The sequence below is a fragment of the Drosophila persimilis genome, unplaced genomic scaffold, assembly GCF_003286085.1.
Source record: "Drosophila persimilis strain 14011-0111.01,24,50 unplaced genomic scaffold, DperRS2 tig00003933-arrow-pilon, whole genome shotgun sequence".
NCBI lineage: Eukaryota > Metazoa > Arthropoda > Insecta > Diptera > Drosophilidae > Drosophila > Drosophila persimilis.
Window position 1 is genome coordinate 833,416 of NW_020825706.1, and position 21,402 is coordinate 854,817.

Sequence of the window (21,402 nt, forward strand, 5' to 3'; positions counted from 1 at the left end):
CTAGTTTTCTTGTATCTTGTGTTTGCCAAAGATTTTCGTGCTTTGTTGGGGGCGCAAGGGGTCAAACCCTTGTAAAAGTGCGTCCAATCGGACGGATGGACAGACAGACTTGGCTAAATCGACTCGGCTATCGATGCTGATCAAGAATATACATAGTTTTTGGTATGGGAAACGCTTCCTTCTGTTGGTTACACACATCCAAATAGATTAATCCTCAAACAAAATTTATTTAGACAAATTAAAGACAAAAGTTCTGTTAAACAGTCAGCCAGTCGAGTGGTGCCTCATGCCTCTTTATAGTTATGTGGCTCCGTCTCGTAGCGCTTTAGACGCTCGTGGTACTGACCAAAGAAGAATGCCTCCAATTGGAACATCTTGTAGACGCGATAGTAGCCCTCGGTGGTGTACCGATTGTTGAAACTCCAGATGCATTGATTGGGGAATGCCGAAATGTAGCGACGAATTCCTCTCATTTCCATATCACAAGGCTTGTGCGACGTCTCAAAGTCCAATCCAATCACTGGGATATCAACAACCTTTCTTGGGACGCGCCTGAAGTGCACAGCGGATGCTGTCGTCCCCATCGCTGTTGTCGGGACTTCCACAGTTGCTGTTGCATTGGCCTGTTGCTTGGTGGCAGATCCAGATACAATCTGTGCCAGTGTTACGTTCTGTTTGGATGAGCATCGGGCCAAGATGACCAAATGCATCTGGGGTAGAGCGTGGCTTAGTTGAGTTTTTCCCTCGAATGATCGTGTCCTCCTGCACTTACCAGAACGATAGCTCGAATCAGCAGCATCCTTGGGAATTGTGTGTTTCAGGTGTGTGTTCCTGAGGTGGAAATTGTATCTAGTGAATGCCGCTTCTAGGCTTGCTATCTGTACGAAATTCCATGAAAATACTGGAAAATTCCTGGAGCATTGAAGGTTGAGGGTAATTGCCCCACCACGACACCGCCAAGTGTAAGAGTTCTGAGAAGAGTTCCAAGGGGAGGAGGATGCTACATGGTCAGACATCAGGCACACACACCCACAGAGATGGGACAGATTACACTAGGCAACAAAATTGAACTATTTTAAAATTTTTTTTGATCGATTTGGGGCTTTTTATTTTTTTTAATGAATTATGGTTTTTTTTTTTCTGTGGTAAGGTTTCTTCTTAAAACATTCTTAAAATAATTTTAAAAACTGGTATTTTGTTTTTAAATATTTTTTCAGAGGTAGTGCCCATTTTTTTACATAAGTTACATTGGTTGTATTCTGAAAATTGCAGACTGAAAAGTATTAAGCTTTCTAATTCCAAATTGATATTTTTTTTGCGGTATATAAAAAATGTTTTCATTTTTTATGTTGACTTTAAAAACTTGAAAACAAATCACCTTTTTCTTAAATTATTTATTTAATACAAATTTAATTCCAAATTGACCATTTTTTTGCGGTATATTTTTTGTTTCAAAATTTTTACTATAAAATCTCAGAAAAGTTTGAAAAAAATTGTATTTCTTTTGCTTTCTTCTTTTATCCATTTTATTTTTTATTTATTTCTTTTTTGAGTTAAATTAAATCGCCGTTTTATAAGCGTTTGCTACTGCTCATAATTAATCTTAATATATAAAATATAAATAAATATAATGTATTAAAAAATTTAATCATAATTTGATTTAATATATAAATATATATATATACATGTATATATATGTATGTATATATATATATAATAATAATTTGTATATTAATGGCAAACTGCAAGAGAAAAAAAATTATTTATATCTTTTTATTTTAATTTTATTTTTTTTTTAAATCTTGTTTATTTATTAATTTTTTTACTTGTTTTATCGTTTTATTGTTAGCAGAAATCGTCCATTGGAATGATTATCCATTATCCATCCTTCCATTAAATTTTTAATATTTTTTTTTTGGTATTTTATTTATTTATTATATTTTGTTTTTAAGGGAATGCTTCTCCTTTCCCCCAATCCTCGCAGTCCTTGGCCAGGCCAATAGCTTATGCAGTGTGTCCCCACGCTTTTGATGGCATTTCCGCTGACAGGACGAAACTTGACTCCGACTTCCGCACACGCCATCATCGTTCCGCCTAATTGTTGCCACCGTTGCAGCATTGGCCACCCCCGCGTTTATAGATTTAATTTGTTAACAACAAGGACATGCGGCAATAGATGCAATCTGCATTTGAAGGAGCAGAGTCCTGCGCCCTGGGAGGAGGCCTGATGCTGATGCTGATGCCGAGTGCCAGGCAAGTAATTTATTTTCACTCCTTGGGAGTTTTCTTCTCCTTATTTTTCTGTACTCTGTTTTGTTTGGTTTTCCCCTCGAGTTGACTTCCGTGCGCGCGAGAGAAACAGGATTTAACAACGGAAAATTACATTTAGCACAGGACACAGAGCCTCTCCCCCCTCTCACTCGCCCAGGGAGACCCGGCTGAAGGGAAACAGAAAAGAAAAACGCAACAAATGGCAGGGACACGGCCTGGTCAAGGCGGAGGCATGAATAAATGAAAATGCGACAACTTTCTTGGACGCCAGCAAACAAAAGGCGAACTAAGCGCGGATGTAAACGGTTGCACTGCCCCTCCCCCTCCCCCTCCACCCCCCAAGGAAAACTTGAAATTCACTTCCGTTTCCGTCTCAGGCTCAGGCTCGGGCTTGGGCTTGGGCTTGGGCTGATTGAAGGGCCTCGACTCGGCTCGGCTTGGCTCCCTCTTTTTAATAATGCATTTTCCAGCGAAAAATGTTAATTGACAAAAACAAAAATCTCTGCCTGTAGTAGTTTTTCCCGCAAGGAAAATTTGTGAAAATTAATGACACCACCCCATTAAAAGACTTCATAAAAAATGGGTGTGTGTTGCCTCCTAAGGGACTCATGTGGGACGTCACTACAGCCTGTTTGAAACATGAAAATGTTATCATTATAAAATAGAAAAAATGTCCTAGAAAAGAGGGAGGGGGGGAGGAGGGTCTGCTCATGAATTAGCACAAAAATTGAGAAATTGTCCCAAGAAAGATGGAAAGTCAATGAAAATGTCTTGTCTACAGTTTCTACGATACAGAAAATATATCTAAAATAAGTGTTAAGTCATTAAGTTTTTGACTATTTATAAAATTAATAAACACACACACACACACACAGGGGTACCCCCTTGTGGGTCTAAAGCGAGACAGACTGCGGGCGGACGTTCTTTCACACGTCTCTTGTTTTAACCCCACCCCGGCCCTGCTTAACCCTATTGCAACCCTCAACACTCTTGTTTTTTTTTGCTTCCTGTTTTTGCTAAGCAAAACAAATGAGTTAAAGGGTTTCGCCCCCGACCCCCATCATATTACAACTAACTTATTGTGTGGCATGGTCTGGTGGGCAGTACGCCCTGCCACTTGTATGCCCCAGACTCCTAGACGCTCCACTCCGTGTGCTCCAAGGATAATGGCCCCACAAACATAATGTGCACATTAGTGTTCACACATTTATAGATGTGGTGTCTATGTGTCTCTGTGTGTCTCTGTGTGTGTGTGCCGCATGTTTATGGCTGTCTCCGTGTGTGCGGAGTGGAGTGGAAGCTGTGAAAAAATCACACAAAATATGTGTGGCAAGCGAATCACGGCACATGTGCAACAGCAACATCCAGCAGCAGCAGCAGCAGCAGCAGCGGCAGCATTTGTGAGCTAATGACATTATAAACATGAAAACTCCATTAATATTTTTTTTGTGCTGTTGATTATGATGTTGTTGGTGCTACTTTTTATGCCACCGATGTTACTCCTTTTTTTACCATTTTTCTTTTTTTGGTTGCTACCACCTCGATGGCTGCTGCTGTTGCCACTGCCTCCTTCTGCTGTACCTCCTCTGGTGTTGCCTCCTCCTGCTCTTGCCCCTGTCTGCTTCTTTCTTCTGCTGATGTGTAAGCAAGTTAAGCTGCAACGCTGCTGCCTCCTTGACACTGCTCTTTTTAATACCCTTTCAGAGGGTATGCTGCAGGAGGGACTTCAGTATGTTTTTCTTGGGTTTTGGACCTGAATTTTATTCCCTTAAAATCTGTAAATTGAAACCGATCAGATTGGATCACTATATCTATCGAAAAGAAGTTTTTTTGGTTGAAATAAATGAAATATTTGGTTTCTGAATATCGGTTACTGATCGGTTTTCAATCCGTGTTGATTTGGTTATGAAACGGTGTTTAAAAAGCTATGAAGCGGTTAGGATTTTGTTCTAATCGTATTGAGTAGATTAGGAATCGGTTATGGATCGGTTAAATCTCATTTCAGTCTGTGTTGAATAGGAATGAATCGCTTATCAATCGGTTATGGATCGCAACTGGATCGGTTATGGATCGCTTATGAATCGGTTAAAGATCGTTTATAGATCGGTTCTGGACCGGTTCTGGATCGGTTATGGATCAGTTATGGATCATTTATGGATCGGTTGTGGATCGGTTGTGGATCGGTTCTGGATCGGTTGTGGATCGATTGTGGATCGGTTGTGGATCGTTTTTGGATCGGTTCTGGATCGTTTATGGATCGTTTATGGATTGGTTATGGATCTGTTATGTATCGGGTTATGGATCGGGTTAGGAATCGGTTGTGGATCGGTTATGGATCGATTATGGATCATTCTTTAATTAAACGATTATGAAAAGGTTTTTAATCTATTTGTAATAATTTTGGAATCGATTATCGCACAAATACGAATCGGTTATAAGCCGATAAGGTGCTCAATAGGAATTATGTACTCCATATCATAAAGCTGGCCTGGCAACCATCGATCCACACAATATTCATCAGAAAATGTAGACTTTTGTTCCACAGAAATCGCAGGGCATCAAAATCTTCGTCTACCTACAGAGCTATCCTTTTTTATGTTTTTTTTCTGCTTATGGAGGAAAAACAACATAAGCATATGAATAGGCCAAGAAACAGAGCAGATCCAAGGACCATTTCTCACACTTTTACCTGCTTGCTTGCTTGGTTTTCTTTTTTCTACTTTCATAATTTATTTGATTTATTTGCACGCACAGCACGCGGTTTTCCTGGCTTCAGATTTCCGACCATCAGCCAGTAACTTCTTTGGGCCGGGGCTGGGGCCTGGGTTTCCCCCTTTTTTTGCTACGCCTTTGGCTGGGCTGTGGCAGAAAGCTCTAAAAGTATTTTGATGCTTGACAATTTTTTCAAATTAAAGAACAGAAAAAAAGAGCAGCTTCTTCCCTGCTGTTGCTCCTCTCTCTCTCTCTCTCGCTCTCCGCTATGCGCCGTGAGCGCTGCTTAACTCACTTATTTGGCCAGGAGTAACGGTAAAGGTAAAGGTAAAGGTACAGGCAAAAGGTATGGCAGGCAGCCAGGCTTGTGGGTGGGTGGCATGCCCCATATGTCCTCTCATGCATGGCGAGTGTGCAGGTGTATGCGTTGCATACTTGATGCCAGTCCTGCCCTGCCCTGCCCTGCCACCAGCTGCACTCCTGCACTTTTGCAAAAGAGTTGCGCCGGGTCGAGGTCCGTCTGGGAAGGGACTACCGCACGGGGCTATTGGCCAGGAATCCCGATCATTATTGGATTTTCCATATTCCCTTTCCATATTGCAACGAGAAGTTTAACAGAATTTAAATTAATGTTTTATGAAGCTACTCCGGCGAGATACGCATATCGCAAGTATCGAGTATTGAATTTACAGACTATCGAATGCCAGGAACTCCCAGCCATTTTAAATCAAGTTCATTGAATTCCTTGACAGATGATTTCATGCTGGTACTTTGAAGGAAATGTTTCGGCTTTAGAAACTTTTTTGGTGGGGCGTCGTATGGATTTAAATGAAGAGGTTATGAATCGGTCGCACAACGGCTATCAATGGTGTTTAAATCGGGTTTCAAGCGGCTAAAAATCGTATTTGAATCAATCATGAATTGGTGTTGAATGTGTTATCAGGAGGCCTAAGATCTTATTGGAATCGGCTATGAATCGAGGCTGAATCGGCTGCGATCGGTTAATTTTCATAAGAATTTAATTAAAAAAGTTGTTAATAATTAAAACTATTAAACATTTCTAAATAAAAAAGTAAAAAAAAAATATTCAACATTTTTAAAAAAAAAAAATTAAAAAAAAAAAATTAAAAAAAAGACAAAACAACATTTATCAACATTTTTAAATAGAATATAATAAATAAAAATAAAAAATTCATCTGTTTTTAATTTCAAAGTATTTTGATTTATTTACTATTTGGCTATAAAGCGGTTATATTGCAAAAGAGCTAAATTAAAATATATGTATGAATTGGATATTAATAGGTACAAAAACAGTTATGAGAATCTGGATTAAAAGAAAATAATTTTAAAATAATTTAAAAATTTAAAAAAAAAAAAAACTCATACAAATATACAAAAAAACTGTAAAAAAAAATTTAGTTTAAAAAAAAAAACAAATTAGTATTAAAATTTTTTTTTTTTTTGAAAAATTTGTATCGTGAACAAGTTTACTGCTACTTTTCGAGGCAACTTAATCTAGTTTTACATTATTTTTATTATTATCAATTTAAAATATTAACATTAAAAAAAAAAATAAATAAAAAATTATGAATAATTTACGAATCGGTTTTGAACCGTTTATTTTGCAAATCAACAAAATATAAAATGTTAAATGTTATTTTTTTTTTAAGCAACGATTATTTTCTATAAAATTAATTTTTTATAAAAGGGTATTAAAGGGTATGTTATTTTTATTTTAAGCAACGATTATTTTCTATAAAATTAATTTTTTATGAAAGGGTATTAAAATAAATAAAAAATCCGTTTTCAATTTAAAAACTATAAACAATTTACGAATCGGTTGTGAACCGTTTATTTGGCAAATCACCAAATTATAAAATTTTCTCAATCTGTTTTAAATGTTTTTTTTTTGCAGGGCAGAACGATTAAAGCTTGGAGTTGTTATGAAATTAATTCCTTAAGGTGTGCCATGACTTAAGAGAGAGCTCTCTCTACTCCAAGAATAAGTACAGTCATAGCCATAACCTCTAACCTTTACAGAATCCATAAAGGAGAACATTTACTTAACTCAAGTTTCCCATTCATTGGAGAGCAGTGCCCCATAAGCCATAAGTCCCTTAGATGGCCTATAAAACCGCGCAACAAAAGACTCCACCAAGAGAGAGCTCCTTGGAGCTCCTTGGAGACTGAAAATACAAAATTTCCATGGCAGGCTGTCCAATTGCAACATTAAAATGTGGCAAAGGAGAATCTCTGGTGGGAGGGGGTGGGGTTAGGAGAGCCAATCAATGGGGGAAAATGGGCCCAAATCAATGTGCATTTTCATTGGCTCTCTTTTCATTTCATTTTCAATTGCATTTCCGCGCATTTGCACGCACACAAAGGGCGGAGAGAGAGAGGGGGAGGGGGGTTTTCCCCCCCCGCCTTGCCACATTCCACATGCTGCAATAAGTTGCACTCCATTACGCGGTTTTTAATATAAGAAAAAGAAAAAAGGTTGAGCCCCGCGGATTTGCGGGGCCCAGGAGCTGGCAGGATCTTTTGGCTGTGGGCTGTGCGGGGGGTGGGGGGTGTTGGAGTAGGGGGGTCTGCGGAAAAGGCAATTTACTGCAGTAGCTTTTTGCTGTTGCTCTTCGGGTGCGTTCCTTCGATAATAGCAATTGAGTGTTGCATTTGCTTTGATTTGCTTCTGGGATTCTGCGGGTTGGCTGGGCTTCTAGCCTTCTGGGCTTCGATTTTGTTTTTATGCTCCGGCGCTAAGCTTTTGTTTGCCTTTCGTTTCGTTTCGTTTCGTTTCGCTTTGGCTTTGGCTTGTTGCAGTGGCAGCCGCAGCTGCAGCGGCTTATGCGGCTCCAATTCGGTCTCCTGCCTCTGTTTTCTCTGTTTGAGAAATGTTATAGCGGCTTAGGGATTTGCGGTTCTGTTGAGTGCCTTTCGAGGGGGGGGGGGGGCCACATTACACATACGAAACGCACTGTGATTTCGATTTTCGTCCAAGCATCAATCCGTAGTTTTTGGGGCACGCCTTTGTGTCGCCCCCTAAACCGCTGATAGTTGATATCACACATGCGATGCCACTCTGCCACACGTTGCCACGCGTTGCCATCAAACTTAATTCGTTTCTGGTCAAAGTCAGTGGCTTTGAATCGGATTCTGATCCAGCTGCTGCTATTGTTGCCACTGCAGTGTTGCCAGGGCAACCCCCCCCCCCCCCCGCTGGCAGCATAATAACTTGGACCCGCAGAACATTAATACACTTGAGCAGCAGCCCCACCAACAGCATCAGCACCAGCAGCAGTTGCTTTTGTGGTCGGTCAGAGAACTCCCCTTCACTACACGCCACACCGAATGTGTGGCAGCAACAACTACTGCCAGTCCTGCTGTTGCTGCTGCTTCCAGTAATAGTTATAGCCTTCTCTGGCATTGATTTTCATGGTACACGCGCGTTGCACAACAATTTGTTTGGCATTCGCCGAGCATTCCTTTCCATTCCATTCCATTCCTTGAATTCAATTGGCAGCAATTTGAAAATCGTTTATGAATGATTTGAAGAGCGGTACGGGGTTTGGATTCTAAAAGTCAATGCTGAAGAATGCATTTTGGCATCCATCCTGCAATCTATGGAGGCGAGAGTGTGAGGGGGATTCAGCGGGGGGCGATAGAGAGTGGATTGAGGGGAGTAATTGGATTTTAGAGAGTCATTTCTGGATTTTTCTTCAAGTCTCTTAGTTTTTAAAGTTCCCATAATCAAGGCATAACCGATCCATTGCAGATTAACCGATTCATGGCTCCATAAACGTTTTAAGGATGTTTCGTAATCCATAGTCTATTTATAACAAACCGATTAATACCGGAAATTGTTTAAATACTATTTGAAATAGGTCTTTAATACTCCATGACCTATAATCGTTTCTTAACCGATTTTAAATCGTTTAAAAATCATTTGAATCATTGATCATTATTCATAAGCCATAATCGATAAAAAAAAAACCGATTAAAAATCCATAGGTGATTCATAGCCGATTTCAAAGCGTTTGAAAATGTTGAAGTGTCAACAAAAGAATTTTAAGCCCTTACCGATATATAGCATATGCATTAGCTAATTTAAATTCGTTAAAAATTATTTGAAATAAGTTTTTAGAACGTTATAATCCCTAACCGATTCAGGGCCATTTCACAACTGATTTGAAAGCGTTTGAAAATATTTTGATGTGTTAAAAATTTCATAATCCATAGCTTAATAAAAAAAACCGATTTAATTAATTTCAAATTGTTTACTAATTATTTGAAATAAGTTTTTATAACTTTATAAGCCATAACCGCTTGATAGTCAATTTAAAACTAGTTTATAACTGATTCCTCATCGTTTTGAAGTCATTTGAAATTGGTTTTTAAAAAGTTCATAAAAAAAACCGATTCGTACATCGGAACCGTTTCAGGAACTAATTTGAAAACGCTTCAAAATTATAATCTGTTTCTCGGTTCTTGGTTTTAGTTTTATGAATTTCTTTATTTATCGTCTCAATCTCGCCTCAGACTATAATATCGGGATTGGTTAGGGTTAATATCGGTAAGGGCTAATATGGGGTTGGTTAGGGTTAATATGTGTTTCTTAAACAAATAAAAAATCGTTTAAAAATCATTTGAAATTGGTTTTAAAAACTTATTGGAGAATAAAGATGCTCTTGTACATTCCCAAACATTTCACAGCCTCTTAACTCTCTTTTTCTCCTCAAAAATCATCCCCAATCTCCCTCATTCCACCCACTCTATAATAATCCTAATATTATCTGCCTGTTTCCGTCCATCATTTATTTATGATTTTATCCGTTTCTTTTTGTATTTTTTATTCAAACGCACTTAATTTAAATATGTGCATAACTTTTGGACAAATGCACCCCCGCACCACCCCGAAAGCACCTGCATCACAGCAGCCCTGCAACAAAGCGAAAAAAAGGGAACCCCAAAGAAAACCCCCGAAAAAAATGAGAGATTCCAACATACAAAAGCATTTTTTGCCCCGTTTCTGTGCAGAGCGAAAGCGACTGCATATTTCATACAGAAAACAAGATGGAAAAAATCCTAGAAAAAGGAAAAAAAAATAAATAAAAATGCTAAACAAAGAAAATAAAAGAAAAGCGTTGAAAAAAAAACAAGAAATGGGGGCGCAAGGCAAAACTGAAAGCCAAAAGAAAAATGCCGCGCTTTTTGGGCAATTGAGAGGGCCAAGGGAGGGCCCAGAGAGGGGCAACAGAGGGCCAAGGGAGGGCACAGAGAGGGGCTACAGAGGGCCCAGAGAGTGAGGAGAACGATGGCCTTTATAGAAAGGGGTTTTAGGGGCTCTCGCATTATTTTGTATTACGACAGAAGCGTCTCCTCTCACAGACATCCCACATTCAGTGGCCAGTGGCCAGTGTCCAGTGTCCCTGGACCCTGGACTCGGCCTGGCTCTCTCTCCCAGCTTGTATTGCAATTTTTCAATTTCAAAAACAATTTTACTCTGCCAACATACGTGTGGTCAAAGATAAGCTCTGTAAATATATATATAACAAAACAAGAGGACGGTGGGTGGGGCTGCAAAAAGAAAAGCGCTCGAGCTATAAAAGAGCGCCATCGAAAAAGCAAAGCTAACCGCAGCTCAAGCAGGCTACTACCAGAAGCCAAAGCCAGAAAGGCAGCAACAGCAGCAGAGGAGGAGCTCTGGCAATTGAATGACCAAAAAAATATAATAGTACATGTGTATGGGGCACGGGGCTGGGGCTGGGTGCTGGGGGCACGAGGTGGTGTCAGCTTGTGTGCCACACAGCGGGAAATTGCACAAAAATGAATTGTGTTTTGTGCTGCATTTAGTGCTGAAAAATATAAGTGACCGACGAGCGACCACCGACGAGCGACCGACACAGCGGGAGATGGATTCCTGGCTATTGGGGGGAGGGGCAGAGGGGGTAATAGATCTGGCAGCTTGCCTCGGCCTCGGCCTCAGCCTCAACCCCAGCTTCAGCTTCAGCCAAATTGAATTCATTTTCGGTTTTTTATTGGATATATTTTGGAAGAAATCTCTTGAAGCCAGTGTAAATATCTATCGTTTAGGAACAAAGAAGAGGCCCTGAATCGGTTTGGAATCGGTTATGGAAACCACAGAATTTGGAAATTTGTATGCTCGTCCTTTAAATGGATTTGAGAGCACTTTTATGGCGTGGTATTGAGTGTAATGAAATGGGTATAAATCGGTTATTAATCGATTATAAATCGGTTAAGAATTGGTGATGAATCGGCTATTATTCGGTTATTTATCGATTATTAATCGGGCTTTAATCGGTTATAAGTCGGTTATCAATCGGTTATGAATAGGTATTCAATCGGTGATGCATCGGTTATTAATCGGTTATTTATCGATTATTAATACGCTTTAATCGGTAATAAATCGGTTATGCATCGGTTATTAATCGGTTATAAGTCGGGTATCAATCGGTTATCAATTGGTAATTAATCGGCAATGAATTGGTAATAAATCGGTTATGCATCGGTTATTAATCGGCTTCTAATCGGTTATTTATCGGTTATTAATCGGTTATAAATCGGTTATGAATTGGTATTGAGTCGGCTATGAATCGGTGATAAATCGGTTATGCACCGGTTATTAATCGGCTATGAATCGATTACGAACCGTTTATGAACCGATTATTAATAAAATGTACTTTTCTCGGATCCTTCTCCACTTTTAGCCCATGAACTTTTTTTCACAGAAACTTTTTCCCAGAAACTTTACATTCTTGGACTCTGCCTACAGTCCTACATGCCTACAGTCCTGTTCCAAATCACATTCCCACCAAGTCTCGCCCTGTCCTAGCCCCCAACCCGTTTAGAAGACGATATTTCCAACACCTTTGCCCACGCACACACATCGAATAATTGAATTCCACAAATATTAAACACAGATTAATGTGCCACCCCGTCCCCCCGACACCCCCACAAACCACACTCCACCCCCCGCCACCCCATCAGGCAGCCACAAAACTGTAAACTGTATGTAATTCCCTGGCCAAACACTTGCTGAATGATAATCAATAATCACTTCCGTTCAATTGATTTAGATACGATATTTGCATATAGATTTCATCTCTGGTTCTCTGGCTCTCTGGCTCTCTGTTGTGCTTGAATTTTTTATGAGAATATTACACAAAACCGCAAAGCGATAGACGGGCGGGAGGGGGATGTAGCGAGGTGAGGGGGCATGTACATTATGCAAGTGAATCAATGAATCGCTTATTATCGCATTTCGGATTTGGGTTTTCAGTTTTGCTTTCGGTTTGTCCAAATCCCTTTTTAATGTTCGCGGCAATCCCTTTTAATGCGCACAATTAATTCCGTTATGCTTTGTCGCCCTTTGACATGCCGTTGCAGTGCCTCCCCTCATGGTTAGGGGGCGGTGGGGCGGAGGGGGGTATGTAACAATTTGCTAAAATATCGAAGGATTAGAGCCCATAATACCAGGGAATCGCCACTTTAAAATCCCCCACGCATTGCATAATAATGGGAGGTCCTCGGATTCATTCACCCAATTTTCCAACGGCAAACGCAAAACGTAATTAAAATTATTTTAATTTACCAACACACACACACCCCCACACACACACACGGGCCACACACACATGGCTGAAAACATTGGAAATTAATTTTCATCTAAGCTTTTCGGCTCGCTGCCACACGCATCGAAAAACCATCAACAAATTGTCAGGCTTTTCATTTATTTTCCCTTGATTTTATTTGCCAAATTTTGTTCGTGCTCATGTTTACACAAGAATCTATCCAAAACCCACACCAAATCGCCCCACTCTACCTCCTCCCCACCCTCGATATAGATTCCATTGCGGCTCTAATGTGTGACCAAACCAAAGGGTTTGTTGTTTGGGCCAACAAATGCCATCAGGGTTTATCAGAGAGGAATGGAGATTCGGTTAGATGGAGAGATTAATGAATTCGGGTTTTCATTGCAGATCGAAATGAAATTTCAGTTTAGAGAGCTACTATTCGACGGCACACAACAGCCAGAAGGATGGTAAGTAGGGAAGGATCGGAGTAAAATGGATTTTATTTGTAACCAGTTGATAACTGGTTCATTACCGACTCAAAGCTACGATTTATAGCGTCAAACCAGTTCGTAACCGATCCATTACCGATTCCCAACTACGTAACCGATTGATACCTTTTTTATACCCGATTTATTACTCCATAACCGGTTCGTAACCAATTATTACCTATATAACCGCTTCATAACCGGTTTATGACCGATTCACAACTCCGTCAACGATTAATATCTGTTCAACACCCAATTTATAGCTCCATAGCCGGTTCAAAAATGGTTTTTGACTCTATAACCCATTCAAAACTGATCCATTATCGATCCACAACTCCGTTACCGATTGATACCTTTTTTGAACCCGATTTATAGCTTCATAACTGGTTCAAAATTGGTTTTTAACTCTATAATCGAGTCATAACCGGTTCGTAACCGATTTACAGCTCCGTTTCCGATTAATATCTAGTCAATGCCCGATTTATAGCTCCATAACCGATTCACAACTCCCCGATTATAGCTTCATAACTGGTTTTTAACTCTATAAGCGCTTCTTAACCGATCCATTACCGATTCATAAATTTTAAAAAACTCAATCCATTCCTTCCATACCATTCCATTTCATCTTCACTTTCCATCATTCCTTGATTTTCAAAGTTTTCCCAATTTAATCTGAAATTTTTAAAAATAGCCAAAACTTCAATAACCAATAGCCAAAAGTATCTTTAAATACGAGAAGTAATGGCAGGACGCAAATGTATCTCCCTGCCTCTGGCATAGCTTGATCCTAATGCCGGCTCAAATTTCATTGCCCCTTGTCTGGCCCGGACCCACAATCACTTACAGGCTCTTGAGCATCCTCATCGTCATCCAACATCCAACATCCATCCCATCCACGTCCCAGTCATCAGCGTCATCTTCATATCGTCGTCATATCCATTTCACATGTAGATATCCTCCCCATTCAGATTTCAGATTCAGAATCAGATTCCGATTGCGATTCCCCTTCCGATACGGTTTCAGACAGCCGCTGACCAATGCAAACAATTGGTGCTGGTTAGCGCTGGTCCGGGCTGGGGCCCCTGAAGCTGGGGCTCTGAGTATTTGATTAAGTGCCAGTTGAAAATTGAATGATTGTAACCCGATATGCGGCCCAGGCTTCGTTCCTGCCCTGCCCTGCCCTGCCCTGCCCTGCCCAGCCGTGCCCTCCTGTCTGTGTCTCTTGTCTGTGGATCTGTGTCCCGTTTTGGAGTGGCAAGGAGCATTCCAGGCAGCCCCGTGACGGGCGCTGACAACGTTCGTGGCGTCGTATAATTGCCAGCCATGTTCTGGCGCCTTTGGGTATGCAACAGTTATCTTCCAGCGCTACTTCAGAGTGCGTTCCTTTTTTGTTGCGGGGTATGAAAAATAGTTTTAAGGGTATGCTGGGCAGCAGGGATAACTGTTTGGGAGTCTTGAAAAGTCTTTAGATACGTGTAGAAGAAGGTCTTTTGGGGTTTTTTTTCTTCGAATTTTTTAAGGAATTTAGAAGGAAGGGTAAGGATGCTATAAATAGAAATGTATGAGGCTTGTATTTAGTAGAGCCATATATGATGATATTTTTTACCTATTTCATGAAAATCTTTATAAACGGAAATCGATTTTGAACAAAAAAAAGAGATAAAAAAAGAAAAAGAAAGAAAACAGTAAAAAAAAAAAAAAAAAAAAAAAAAAAAAGGGAAAGAAAGAAAAAAGTAAAAAAAAAGAAGAAAAAAAAGGTAAAAAGATAAGAAAACAAAAGAAAAAAAAAGAAAAAAAGAAAAAAGATTTAAAAAAAGAAGAAAAAAGATAACATTTTTAAAAATAAGAAAAAAGAAATAAAAAAAGATTTAAGAAACAAATATTAAAAAAAAGAAAACGAAAGAGAAAAATATAAAAAAAAGAAAAAAATATTTAAAAAAGGTAAATTAAAAAAAATGGGATTAAAAAAATAAAAATAAAGAAAAATATTTTAAAAAAGAAAAAGAAAGAAAAAATGGATAAAAAAGGGAAAAAAGAAACAGTAAGAAAAAAATGAAGAAAGAAAATAATGAATCATTGATTGTAAAAAAATACCATGGCTTGGAAAAAAGTAAATATACATACGTGTCTTCAATTCACTGAATATATATATTTTATATTACAGATTCACCGAAAATCCTCTTCTCCTTATGTCCTTTAAGGGATATCGTTTAGTCGTGAGATTATCCATAGTTTTTCTTGATTTTCCTCGCTTTCGTGCTGTTTTTTCTCATAGTCTCACTCACTCTCTGCCTGACCAATCGATGCGACAAGGGGCAAACGATGAATGCGTGGCATTTAAAACAATATAAACGTCCTGGATGTCCAGGACGAAGACGATGACGACGCATTGGCGGCTATCCTGCCATTTCTGTGTCTGTGCCACAAACGAAGGAGTTTTGCCGCTGAGGCAGAGAGGGGGGCGAGGACGGGGGCGGGTGGCGGGAAGGCATGACCACCAATTAACGCAAGGCGATGCCTCCTTTCCGCTGGCAACATAATGTGCGCACACACGTCTGGCTCTCCGCTTACCGCTCCTCCTTCTCCGCCTCCTCCTCCATCTCTGGCTCTGGCTCTGTCTGTCTGTCTGTCTGTGTGGGTGGGTGCATTGCGGTTGTTGCACGTATGTCTATGGCGCAGACCGGTGTGTGGTGCATTGTGTGTTTTCACAAGAGAATGCAATTTAAATTGCATTAAAATTGATTGAATTCATGGAACGCAGTTCTGCCTGCCTGACTTGGCCTGGCTGGCCGCTTTTCCTGGCCGCTCACTACATGCCAGGCATCCTGTCAATGGAAGGATGCCTCCTGTGTGTGTGTGTGCATCCTGCGTTGGTTCTGTGGCGCCGTTAAGTGGGCCTCCTGCTTTAAAAACTTGTTTATACACAGGAAGACGTCTCAGCAAACCCATACCGGCGCGGCCAAAGAATTTTCAATCTGCCAGCCAATTGGTTGATTGAGATTTATTTTCATTTGGGTTTTAGTGGCACCAAACGGAAAGTGTTCAAATTCGAACCTGCTGCACATTCCTTGGGTTTTGCTGGGGATCAAGACAAGTTTGGCGGCTTACAGTCTCATTTGGGACTTCCCGGGCTGCACAGAATATCAAATCCATTCAGTTAGCATTTGCTCTCAGTCTTGGGGCCCTCTCTCTGATTGAAGCTTTGCTCCTGGCCTGTGGAAAAGATAAGAGAATGTGGGAGAGTACAACTTAGAGCTGAATGCTGCTTGAAAAGTGCTGTAGCGGGCAGCCTCACAGCCGCTGCATCGTTTACAGCCCGCTGGAGATATAACATGCTAGAACTCTGTTAAAATGCTTTGGTCTGTTCGGTCTCGGCTCGTTCTCGCCTCGGTTGATGACGATCAAAGCATGTTTCCGATGCATGTAAGCATGCAGCAGGGCAGAATCTTTGGCTGTCTCTCTCGCTCTCTTTCTCTCTCCCTGATAACAGCTTTGCTTCAGGTTCAGCCGCTGCATCGTTTACATCCCGCTGGAGATTTAACATGCTCGAACTCTGTTAAAAAGCTTTGCTCTGCTAAAGCTCAACAGAGGTCCGATCAAGCTTCGATGGCAAGCTTCGTAGATGTTACCGATGGCTGCGATCGGGCTTTGGGTTTCGGTTGCTTGCCATCAAACCAACTGATGCCGATTCTCTCTCTTATTTGCTGCTTTTCCTTCGGACAGTTGTCCATCATAAATTTCATTAGCGGACTGGTTAAAGCTTGCTCTCTCTGTGTATGTGTTTGTGTCCCTGTGTGTGGCATAATTACACAATTATAGCAATCTGCTTAACACGAACAGGCACAGCACCCCCCCGCCTCGCACCCGCCAACAGACAGAAGGATACAAAAAGCTATACAATATTTATTTTCCCACGATTTTCTTCAATGGGCAGACTGCTTATGTATTTGTTCTCTCTCTCCCTGTGTGTGAGTGTGGCTTTTAATAAATGCATGTCATGCACACAGCAGACAGCAGGGGGGGAGGCAGCAACAGCTCGTTGACCGCAGCACTCAACAAAAGGTAGCAATGAGGGGGGAGGGGCGGGGGCTGGGGTGGTGTGGCACTTGCAACATAAATATAAACGATGCTGGCATAAATGTGCGCTATTTTTAGTCTCTGATTAAACAAAGGCCGCCAATTAATTTGCCAAGCGGTAACGGCATTGAGAGGCGATTATAGAGATACCAAAGAGAGAGCGAGAGAGAGCAGAGAAGAGAGCGGTAGAGAGCGGGAGTGGGAGCGAGTGCAATGTATAGCCAATAAGCATATGGCAGTTGTTGCTGTTTTTGTTGCAACAATTAATGCGCATTAATGAATTATTAATTTTCGCAGTCGAGCCGCTCCGCCCCGGCCACGCCCCGCCACGCCCAAAAGTATGCAATTAAATTCTATTTGTTAATTTATGGCCCCGGGAATATGCATTGATTATGCAAATGGAAATCGGTCGCATCGGTGGCAGGCGGCACTCTTTTTTTTATTTTTTTTATTTGTATCTTTATCTCTGCTTTATCTGTGCATATAATTCATGATCCTTTTTTCTCTCCAAGAATTCTTTAATGTTTAATGGCATTTTTTGATCTTGAGGCGTCCGTCGTGCCATTTAATTTATTATAATTAGAGTTAATCTTACGTTTAATTACATTTAATTGCCACTTGCAACACACAGAGAGAGATTGGCCCGAAAGCTACTACAAGGTGATTTAATGTAATGAATAAACAGACACACACAGAGAGAGAGGGGACATTGGGGGGGTCACTACTTAACAGCAGGTGACAGATGTGTGTGTGTGTGCGGGGGGTGGGGGGTCTGGGTGTGAATGCCAAGAGATTGTAAATGTTATCGATTACTCCTCAAGGGGCAACGCAGTCCAAAGTCCAGGCATAGACAAGGTGACGCCCCAAGGCGTAATGAAATCAAGTGGGCGGATACTTAGAGAACCAGCGATAATGAGCAACTCACAAAAAGGATAATGAAAGTGTCAAAGATATCTGTAGGCTAAATCTTTTGGAAAAAAAAAACCAAAGAGCCCATGAATGTGGAAAGAGAAAGAGGCGCACTCTTGGCTACAATTTTTAATTAAAAATATTTAAATGTTGGAATTAAAAAGGGAATTAATTATGGATTTATTGGTTTCTAGTATACACGTAATTCCTATAGTTCGCCATAAGTTTCCCACTATATTTTTCTATTGGAACCACAGTCAAAGCTTTTCAAGAATCGGCCTCCTTTCTGATATTCTGTTAGCTGAAGGGGTTCTCTTTCTGCCATTAGCATTACTGTTACTGTTAGCCATTACTGTTAGCATTAGCGCTTCTCTTTCTGACATTCTGTTAGCATGTAGAGCTCTCTTTCTATCATTCTGTTGTCATTAGCGGTTCCCTTTGTGAAATTCTGTTAGCATTAGCAGCTCTCTTTCTGCCATTCTGTTAGCATTAGTGGTTCTCTCCTGACATTCTGTTAGGGTTAGAGGTTCTGTTAGCGCTATCGGTTAAGTTGCTCTCATTCTGTTAGGATCATCGCTTCTCTTTCCGCTATTCTGTTAGGATTATGGGTGACCTTTCGGTCGTTCTGTTAGCATTAAAGTCTTCTTTTTCGTCATTCTGTTAGCATGTAGGGCTCCCTTTTGCCATACTGTTCACATAAGAGGTTCTCCTTCTGCCATTCTGTTATGATTAGAGTTTCTCTTCCTTACATTCTGTAAGTAGGTCTCTGTAAGCGGCTCTCTTTTTTATATTCTGTTAGAATTATATGTTATGTTATTCTGTTAGTATTATCGGCTCTCTTTTTGTCATTCTGGAAGCATGAGAGGTTTTCCTTCTGCTATTCTATTAAGCTCACTGTTTCTTTTTCTGCCTTTCTGTTAGCATTAGCAGTTCTCTTTCTCTCATTCTGTTAGCAAGTAGGGCACTCCTTCTGCAACAGAGAACGAGCTGCATTCAGTGATGAAAAAAGAAAGAGAAGAAGCTTCGAACAGGTTCGATGCCCAAGGGCTCATGGCGTGTGAGGAACAACTCGAACTGGATCGTTGAATTGGGCTGAGGCGGTTCGATTATACTCCAAGCAGTTCTGTGCTGCAGAAAGGGAAAGAACCTCTCTCCAAGAGTATCAGAATAGCAGAAAGACAGCCGATGAAAGGAGAGCCAAATGTGGAGTAAATGATTTTTTATTTATTTTTTTTTAAACTATGGAGTGAACTTTAAAGGACTATAGGAACTTTACTTGTAGTATTTTCTTTATTTAATTTATCTTTATTTATCTTATATCATTAATTAATTTGTATTCGTTTTTTTTTATTTTTCTAGCTTAAAAATCACAAAATCCCAGTTCATCATAATTCATACGTTTTTTTAAACACACATTTAAATATTTATCATATCTGATTGCCTATCAGAAAATTGTTTTAGTGGCAAAAATACACATATTTTTCATATTAGAAATTGATTGAAATTCAATTGGAATTAATTAGAAATCATTTGTCGCAGTTTATGAAAGCAATTTAGATAAATTTATGCAGATTTCTGCTAGTCATAATTTATAATAAACATATATTATGGCACCCCTTTTGTGGGTCTGGACTGCTCTCTCTCTCTCTTTCTCTCTTCCTTGGCACCTTTCAAAATCTTGGCTTTTAGCTTTTAACGCCATTTTTATAATCTTTTTCAAGTTGCAAAAGTTTTTTTTGGGTGTGCGAGTGGCAGGGGGCAAGGCGGTGGGGGGGGTGGCATCTTCTAAGCTTTTTGCGCCACTCGAAAGTGCAACATCGATAAGTTTTCGTTGTAGTTTTTCCGGTTTGGGGACCATGGCCATCCACTGTCCAGTGTCCCGTGTCCACAGTCCTTTTTCTCTATATTTTCAGCTGTTTGCTGGCTCTCCCTTTGCCCTGATCTCTCTTCGCTCTCCTCAATCCTGTAGCTCCTCTCTATCTCTCTCTCGCTCCTCTTTAGCTATCCTTGTATCCTGGGCTGCCTTTCTTGTCGTTCTGTGTTGTCGCCACGGCCACGGACGGGAAGTGTCCATTAAACTTAACCATTCCCTGGCTTCGCTGTGGCTCCTCCACTGCCAGTGGAGCTTCCTGCAGCTTCCCCTCTGGTCTCCAGGTTCAAGTTTTTTGGAGCCAAGTGCTGCCTGGTGCTAAAACATCTGTATGGTGTGCGCCGTGGCGTGTCCGGATGGCCAGGTGGCTGGCTGGCTGGCTGGCTGGCTGGCTGGCTGCCCCGTTCGAGATACATGTGTATCTATGTATAGCCGTAATTCACATGCTCACAATTTGAAATTGTAAATTTTGTGTCTTGTTAGTGTTTTAGTCGGAAAAAAGAACGTAAGGGAACGAAAGAGAACGAGAGCAACGTGAAGCGAAATAAAATAACGAACAAAATCAACAAACATAAGGTAAAAGTGGTGATGCTTTCTCCTTGCTTTCTCCACCCCGAATCCCTGTGTTTTGTTTTCATTGTTTGCTCAACAAAACTGTTACTTGTTTTTTCAGGCTACCATTTTTGCTTATTTTAGACCACAAACACACACACACACACACAGATGCACGGAAAACTAACGCACACAGACAGAGATACAGATACATTTTGTAGCCAAAAGGTAGCAAAAGAATAATGTGGCATAGATAGCTTTTTCTTCTACTCGAAAGACGCCGCTCAAGACGACGACGACGACGACGACTCCCATCTCCATTTCCGACTCCGACTCCGACTTGCACGAAGAAATTTATGCCCACTGTATTTGTTTATACAAATTTAATGAATACACATAGTGGAGGAGAGTGTGCAAAGGATACAGCCCAGGATACATGGGGCATCTGTCTGTCTGTGCACCCACCCGCCGCCGGATGCTTAGGCATTGCCTCTCCTCCGTATGCGTTTTGCATATGCTCTCTCTCTCTCTCTCTCGAAAAGTCTGCCGTCGGGCTGTTTCCACGAAATATATACATTTCACGTTTTCCCCTAGAATAATCTCTCTGTCTGTCTCTGGATGGATGCTAAAAATTTCGTTGAAAAATTCCTTATTGTTTTTTCTACTTAATAGTTTTTCCATATGCGCATATTTAAGATAATGCTTTTCCTACGACTGAATGAAATGTCGGGGCAATTCCATTGTTTTTTTTCCAAGAAATTTCCGGGGGGTATATATTTTCCAGGAACTATTATGGTGCCTTGAAGCTGGCCCTTGAGGGGATAGGTTTTTTTATGCAGGTGTTTTCTAGAGTATGGGGCGGGGGCGGAGGTTTTTGAACCTTTGAACCTTCAAATGGCACAAATCTGTAGCATCTGTAGATGCAGAAACATAA

The 21,402-nt window shown here is 40.5% G+C and overlaps 1 protein-coding gene across 1 annotated transcript; it reads right to left on the minus strand.

Moving 5' to 3' along the window:
* Positions 1-218: 218 nt before the first annotated feature.
* Positions 219-847, minus strand: LOC6594071. Its single transcript, XM_002019695.2, has 2 exons — positions 773-847; positions 219-710 (listed from the first exon to the last, which is right to left on the minus strand). The coding sequence occupies exons 1-2, from the start codon at positions 797-799 to the stop codon at positions 285-287; spliced, it is 453 nt and encodes a 150-aa protein (XP_002019731.1). The 5' UTR covers positions 800-847; the 3' UTR covers positions 219-284.
* Between the last annotated feature and the right edge of the window lie 20,555 nt (positions 848-21,402).